The 7,691-nt window shown below is 42.1% G+C and overlaps 1 protein-coding gene across 1 annotated transcript; it reads left to right on the top strand.

Annotated features, from left to right (window-relative positions):
- The first annotated feature begins 1,481 nt into the window (after window positions 1-1,481).
- Window positions 1,482-7,691, top strand: SMG8 (SMG8 nonsense mediated mRNA decay factor). The gene is made up of 4 exons (XM_031966500.1): window positions 1,482-3,292; window positions 3,892-4,037; window positions 4,836-5,708; window positions 6,204-7,691. The coding sequence occupies exons 1-4, from the start codon at window positions 1,525-1,527 to the stop codon at window positions 6,399-6,401; spliced, it is 2,985 nt and encodes a 994-aa protein (XP_031822360.1). The 5' UTR covers window positions 1,482-1,524; the 3' UTR covers window positions 6,402-7,691.

The following is a 7,691-nucleotide window of genomic DNA, read 5'->3' on the forward strand; positions in this document are numbered from 1 at the left end:
GAATTTCATCAGCTCCCATAAATTCAACTATCATCTCTTTGCAAATGATTCCCAGATCTAGCCTTGAGTTCTCTCTTAAAGTTCAGTTCTGTATCATCAATTTCATCTTAAATTGACTTTTTTGAACTCAACATGTCCAGAACAGAACTCATGATCCTTGCCCCCAAGTCCTCTCCTCTTCCCAGCTTTTCATTTGTGAACATTGTGATTCTCCCTGTCACTCAGGTTTGCAACCTCAATGTCATTTTCAATTTCTCACTATTTTGCACCCCACATATTGGTTCTTTTTTGGTCAAAACTTATCATTTTTACTCTTCTCCCCACGCACATAGGCACTATCATACAAATATACCCGAGCATATCATCTCTTTCCTGCATTATTGCAATAATTTCCTTATTGGCCTTCTCCCTGACACAATCTACCCTTGACTAAATCACCAGTGTGATTTCTCTAAAGTACATGTCTTAACGATTTCAACTCCACTGACTCCCCTTTACCTCCAGGATCAAATAAAAAGTCTGGCATTTGAACTTGTTTTTTTCCTACTTTTTAAATCTTCTTACATGTTATCCCCCTCCACACATTCTAGGATCTGGCAACAATAGGCCTGCTTGCTGTCTGACACTCCTGCTGTCCCCGCTGGCCACGTGTCAGGAGAAGTATCTTTATTCCTCGTTTCCTCATTTGTCAAACGGGGATAAGGAGTTGTTGTGGATAGAGAGATGGGCCTGAAATCAGGAGGACAAGCCTTCAAACACTTTAGACACTCACTGGCTGTGTGAGCTTGGGCAAGTCAGTTAATGTCTGTTTGCCTCCTTTCCTAAAGAGTGATAAGAATAACTACTTCCCAGGGTTTTTGGAAAGACCAAATGAGACAAAATTTGCAAAGCACTTAATACAGTGTCTGGTCCACAGGAAGCACTGTATAAATGTTAGTTATGATCTATATAGAGAATTGCTATTAAAATTTAAAAACGAAAAGCTCTCAGTTCTAAGCATCATCCCCATTATCATCATCATCATCTTCATCTCTGGCACAACACCATCATTTCTCTCTTTTTTTTTTTTTTTTTTTTTTATAATAGCCTTTTATTTACAGGATATATGCATGGGTAACTTTACAGCGTTAACAATTGCCAAACCTCTTGTTCCAATTTTTCCCCTCTTACCTCCCCACCCCCTCCCCCAGATGGCGGGATGACCAGTAGATAACACCATCATTTCTCCCCCAAACTGCTCTTCCTGGGCTGAGGGTAGAGATTAACTAAGGCAAACTCGCTGGGAATGAGCGGTCACAGTCTCATTTCCAACAGTCCAGGAGGGGTGCTGGGCTTCCTCGAATGAGAGCCGAGGGACGAATGAAAGGGGACAGCCTATCTACATTCAGTTCTCCAAAGAAAAGGTGAAGAAAACTAGGGGGCGAACCCCAGGGAAGATTGATGGGGAGCGGACCGGAAGTAGGGTGCCGGAAGGGTGTCCAGGACGGACCCGGACCGGAAGGAGCGGGCCAGCGGCGCGGCATCATGGCGGGCCCGGTCAGCCTGCGGGAGCTGCTGCTCGGGGCAGCGGCCGGGGCCGGGGCTGCGAGCCCCGCAGGCTCGCCGGCGGAGGGCAGCGGCGGCGGAACGGGTGGGGCGGAGCCGCCGTGGCGGGAGGATGAGATCTGCGTGGTGGGAATCTTCGGCAAGACGGCGCTGCGCCTCAGCTCCGAGAAGTTCTCGCTGGTGAACACCGTGTGCGACCGGCAGGTCTTCCCCCTGTTTCGCTGTCAGGACCCGGCGGAACCAGGGCCGGGGTCGGGCGCCGAGGCCGGAACCGTGGGGGAGGCCGGCGGAGCCGGGGACGCCGGGGCCGGCGGCGGGGAGTCGGCGCGGGCGGGCGCGGCAGCCCCCGAAACGACCAAGGAGGACCCGACCTCCCAGGACTACAGCCTCCTCCAGGCCTACTACAACCAAGAAAGCAAAGTCCTGTACCTGCTGCTGACGTCCATCTGTGACAACTCGCAGCTGCTCCGGGCCTGCCGGGCCCTGCAGAGCGGAGAGGTGGGAGGGGGCCTCTCGTCTCTGCCTCACGCCGAAGCCCACGAGTTCTGGAAGCACCAAGAGAAGCTGCAGTGCCTCAGCCTCCTCTACCTCTTCTCCGTCTGTCACATCCTGCTCTTGGTCCACCCCACCTGCTCCTTCGATATCACTTACGACCGGGTCTTCCGAGCTCTGGATGGGTTGAGGCAAAAGGTGCTGCCCCTCCTCAAGACTGCCATCAAGGACTGCCCGGTGGGCAAGGACTGGAAGCTAAACTGCCGGCCTTGCCCGCCCAGACTCCTCTTTCTCTTTCAACTCAACGGGGCTCTCAAGGTGGACCCTCCCCGGAACCAAGACCCAGCCCACCCAGATAAACCCAAGAAGCACTCCCCCAAAAGGAGGCTCCAGCACGCCCTGGAGGACCAGATCTACCGCATTTTCCGCAAGAGTCGAGTCCTGACCAATCAGAGTATCAACTGCCTCTTCACCGTTCCTGCCAACCAGGCTTTTGTGTACATTGTCCCTGGGGGGCAGGAGGAAGACCCAGTGGGCATGTTGCTGGACCAGCTTCGGAGCCACTGCACTGTGAAAGACCCCGAGTCCCTGTTGGTCCCTGCACCCCTCTCTGGCCCGAGGCGATACCAAGTGATGAGACAGCACAGTCGGCAACAGCTTTCCTTCCACATAGAGAACAGCAGCAGCTCCAGCTCTTCTTCAGGGCAGCTCGTGGATTTCACCCTCCGAGAATTTCTGTGGCAGCACGTTGAGCTGGTACTGAGCAAGAAAGGTTTTGATGACAGTGTGGGCAGGAATCCGCAGCCTTCGCACTTTGAACTCCCGACCTATCAGAAGTGGATTGCAGCTGCTTCAAAATTATACGAAGTGGCCATTGATGGGAAAGAGGAAGATCCCGCTTCTCCCACAGGAGAAATTACCTCCAAGATTTTAAGCAGTATCAAAGTTCTGGAGGGTTTTTTGGATATTGATACAAAGTTCTCAGAAAACCGGTGCCAGAAAGCATTGCCCATGGCTCACAGTGCCTACCAGTCCAATCTGCCCCATAATTACACAATGACTGTCCATAAGAATCAGCTTGCCCAGGCTCTTAGGGTCTATAGTCAACATGCCCGGGGCCCCGCCTTTCACAAGTATGCCATGCAGTTGCATGAGGACTGCTACAAATTTTGGAGCAATGGCCACCAGCTTTGTGAGGAGAGGAGCTTAACAGATCAACACTGTGTACATAAATTTCACTCACTACCTAAATCAGGTAGTTTAAATTTTCTTTATTGTTTTGAAGTCACTTTGTTTCTCCTGAGTTTTTTGTTTTGGTTCATAAGAGAGTCCTACATATTTAGAAAGAGGCAGGATTTTTTTCCCCCAGACAAAACTTAGTATATCCATCAATAATTTCCCCAATATTAAAATATGAGACTCTTGTTTTAGGAATATTGGTGGATTAGTAAATGATAACCAGAAAATGGAATTAAAACTCGTAAACTAAATTCTAACTATGGCTATGAAGAGGCCATATTGAAATCTAATTTGGTTTGATTATATAATCAGGTGTAATCATTCAAGAGATCTTTATTAAGCACATACTTCCAACAAGGGACTACGTTAAATGTTCTTGATCAATGTGATGTTGATAATCAACAGGGAATATTTACAAAAATCCTTAGATCTTTAAAGTTAAAAAAAGTTGTTTTTTTAAAAATGGTCTTTTTCAGTTTCTTCTGTCATAGATTTCATACAGTCTCATCTAGAATTTTTCAGAGAAATTCTGGGGTTGGAAATAGTAGAATGTAGATTAAAGTTGACTTTTTCTTGGTATTTGTGAAGTAAATCATGCCCTTTGGTTTGTTATAGGAGAAAAGCCGGAAGCTGACAGAAATCCTCCTGTCTTGTATCACAACAGCAGAGCTCGGTCCACTGGTGCCTGTAACTGTGGAAGGAAACAAGCACCTCGAGACGACCCCTTTGATATCAAAGCAGCTAATTATGACTTTTATCAGGTAGGTACTTCATGTTCATTTTCATTTTTTTTCTGAATACCAGATAATTAAAAAATAATTAATTTTAAAAAAACATTGAACTACTATAATGTAGCCTATTAACTAAATACATTTAAATTAATATATGTCAGTGTATAAAATATCTTTGTTTACTTTTTTGCTGAAGCTGGGGGAGGGAGTCCCAAGAAATGGAACATTGCATATAATACTGGATTTTATTTTCCTAAATATTTGATTATGCTAAATTGTTTTTTCCTTCTTCCTTCCCTTCTCCCTTTCCCCCCCAAAAAGCCACGTTATGAAGAATGGCTCTCTTAAATGGGAAGAACATAAGGGAAGGTCAGGTGTTGTTAAAAGATAGCAATAAAAATTAAGTTAAAAAAAGTATAGTGGAAGGACAGGAGTCACACCGATGGACAGGTATGGATGGATTGCAGTCTGCATGTTTGGAGGGAATATCCAAATTTATTAGATCCTAAATCATTTGAGTATGAAGTATACCAATTTATAGTTATTTCCTCTAAGCCTTCGTTAGGCTTTGTCATTTTCATTCGCTTTTCCTTTATATTGTTATAGTTAGTAATTGTATCATAGTTTTCATAGAAAATTCCTGCTGTAGTAGAGAGAAGATGTGATAATTATGTTGATATGGTTATATATGCTTAAAGTAAAAAGTGCTCATTTTGATAATTATGTTTAATGTTCATGAATGTTAAATTATAGTTAGTTGGTTATTTGGCATAAATGATGGATTTTGTTGTCTGAAGTAAAAGATTAATGGTTTTGCATTTTTCATAGCTTCTAGAAGAAAAATGTTGTGGAAAACTGGATCATATCAATTTCCCAATATTTGAGCCAAGTACCCCTGATCCTGCTCCTGCCAAAAATGAATCATCACCTGCTCCTCCAGATACAGACGCTGAGAAACTTAAAGAAAAAGAACCTCAAACCCAAGGAGACAGCACAAGTCTGAGTTTAGCATTGAGTCTTGGTCAGTCCACTGACAGCTTAGGCACATATCCGGCTGATCCACAAGCAGGAGGAGACAACCCTGAAGCTCATGGACAAGGGGAAGTAAAAACTGAGAAACGTCCAAATTTGGTTGATCGTCAGGCATCCACAGTTGAGTACCTCCCAGGCATGCTACATTCAAATTGTCCTAAAGGTCTTTTACCCAAATTTTCCAGCTGGTCTTTGGTCAAACTAGGCCCTGCCAAGTCTTATAACTTTCACACTGGCTTAGACCAACAGGGTTTCATTCCCGGAACAAATTATCTTATGCCTTGGGACATTGTCATCAGGACAAGATCTGAAGATGAAGGAGACTTAGACACAAACTCTTGGCCAGCTCCAAATAAGGCTGTTCCTGGAAAGAGAAGTTCAGTTGTCATGGGAAGAGGAAGGCGGCGAGATGACATAGCTAGAGCTTTTGTGGGATTTGAATATGAAGACTCTCGTGGTCGGAGGTTCATGTGCTCTGGCCCTGACAAAGTGATGAAAGTAATGGGAAGTGGGCCAAAGGAATCTGCAATCAAAGCCCTCAATAGTGATATGCCTTTATATATTCTGTCATCATCTCAGGGTCGAGGACTAAAACCACACTATGCTCAACTTATGAGACTTTTTATTGTGGTTCCTGATGCTCCTTTACAAATAATATTAACGCCTCAGGTAAGCAAGGGGAAAGATCACGCCGTTTTGATCACGCCAACAAAAATTTTGTTTTAAAATAATAATATAAAAGTAATTCATTTGAGCAACAAGTTACAGAATGCATTTTATGTTCATTCTACAATGTCAGGCAAAACTTAAACTTTTTGAGACAGCATTGATTTCTAAAAAGAAGAATTAAAGTGTATTGGTTTACTCAATCAATGCATCCTTTTAAAATATGATAATTCAGGGATTGGGGGGTTTACATTTTAAATCTCTAGGGAAAGAGTGTACTTATTGCAATTTAAAATTTATTATAGACCATATAGGTCAGATAGACTATTATAAGCCAAATAGATTGGATAAGTATAATTTTAGAGCTGCAAACAAATCTGCTGAGGTATATGTTCTTCAAGTCCAATGATTAACTCTTTAGAATCTTGTGCCACTGATGTGTGGTGTTAAGTGATCTTTTTGAGAAATATAAGGTATTTTCTTTACATTTTTTTCCAGGTTCAACCAGGTCCACCACCTTGTCCAGTATTCTACCCTGAGAAGCAGGAAATCACCCTTCCACCTGATGGATTGTGGGTACTACGCTTCCCTTATGCTTATGTGACTGATCGTGGACCTTGTTTTCCTCCCAAGGAAAATGTGCAGTTAATGAGCTACAAGGTCATCCGAGGGGTTCTTAAAGCAGTTACACAGTAGTGTTTTCCAAGCAGATCAATCCTATTCTTAAACTCCTTTTTCAACTCAACATGGCTTTTAATTACAAGGGTTAACATCTGGACAGTAATTGTTCCATTTTTGGGGAATCTTGTTGCTATTTATTGGGAATACAATTCATCTTCCTAATAAAAATTGGATGTTCTCAAAAGGAACAAGAAAGATACTGTTATTACTGTTGATCCCTCTTATTTCCTTCTGTGTGTTTCAGTGTTCTACATTAAAACGTTATCTTCTGTATTTGAATTTGCATCCCCAAATGTTGAAAGATGAAAGATAATCCTGGTATTGGATAAAATAGATGTTTGGACTAAGATTTTTGTCAAGAGATAGTTATTAAAAATTTCCTCAAAATAGAGTCAAATTTGGTAAGATTAATCTAGTAAGAATGAAAGGTGGTTTAATTTCTTAAATTAAATACTAATTTATTAATACTATTTTATCTGTTAAAGCTTTTTTTATGGGAGTTGTTTTCTTTGTTTTTTTTCAGACCATTACATTCTTGGGTCATAGATGGACTGGTTTTTAAAACAGGCACTGAAATTTATTGAAATAATCATATTAGTCCAAAATGTTAACATAAAACTATATTTTTGACATTTGTGCCATTCATTGAGACATAGAATCAATCTTAACCCTTGATGGTAGGTATGAATAAAGATAGAAGTGCTGATGTGACAGACTTATTTGATAACCTTTTCAGCATAAATGAACAGCCCTAGATACCAGCAAAATTAAATTATTCTTTTCTCTTGTTTATTGATGCTTTTTCCTTTTAAAAAATATCATTGTCATTTCCCAATCTTTCTCTTATCCCCCAAATAGAAGCTTTCTGTATACCAAATGAGTACAGTCAGGAAATTCTAATTAACACCATATTAGCTATATCTGAAAATATATGCCTTATTCTGTATATATTGCTACCACCTCGTTGCCTAGGCAGAAAGAAGCATCCTTTCCATAAAGTCCTCTGCAATCACGATCGGGCACTGCATTGATACAGAGTTCTGGGGCATTTTAATTTTTTGTTTTGCTACACTGTCGTGATGGTTATGTAAATAGTTCTCTTGAGTGTGTTCTATATCAGTTCAGTCTTTACAATTTTGTGAGATTTTGTCATTTTTATGGCGTAGTAATATTCCTTGGAGTAGCTAGATGGCGCAGTGGATAGAGTTTTGGTATCTGGAGTCACTTGAGTCAGTAAGACTTCTCTTCCTAAGATCAAATCTGGTCTTGGACACTTACTGGCTGTGTGACTTTGAACAAGTCACT

Source organism: Sarcophilus harrisii, chromosome 4 (assembly GCF_902635505.1).
Source record: "Sarcophilus harrisii chromosome 4, mSarHar1.11, whole genome shotgun sequence".
Taxonomy (NCBI): domain Eukaryota; kingdom Metazoa; phylum Chordata; class Mammalia; order Dasyuromorphia; family Dasyuridae; genus Sarcophilus; species Sarcophilus harrisii.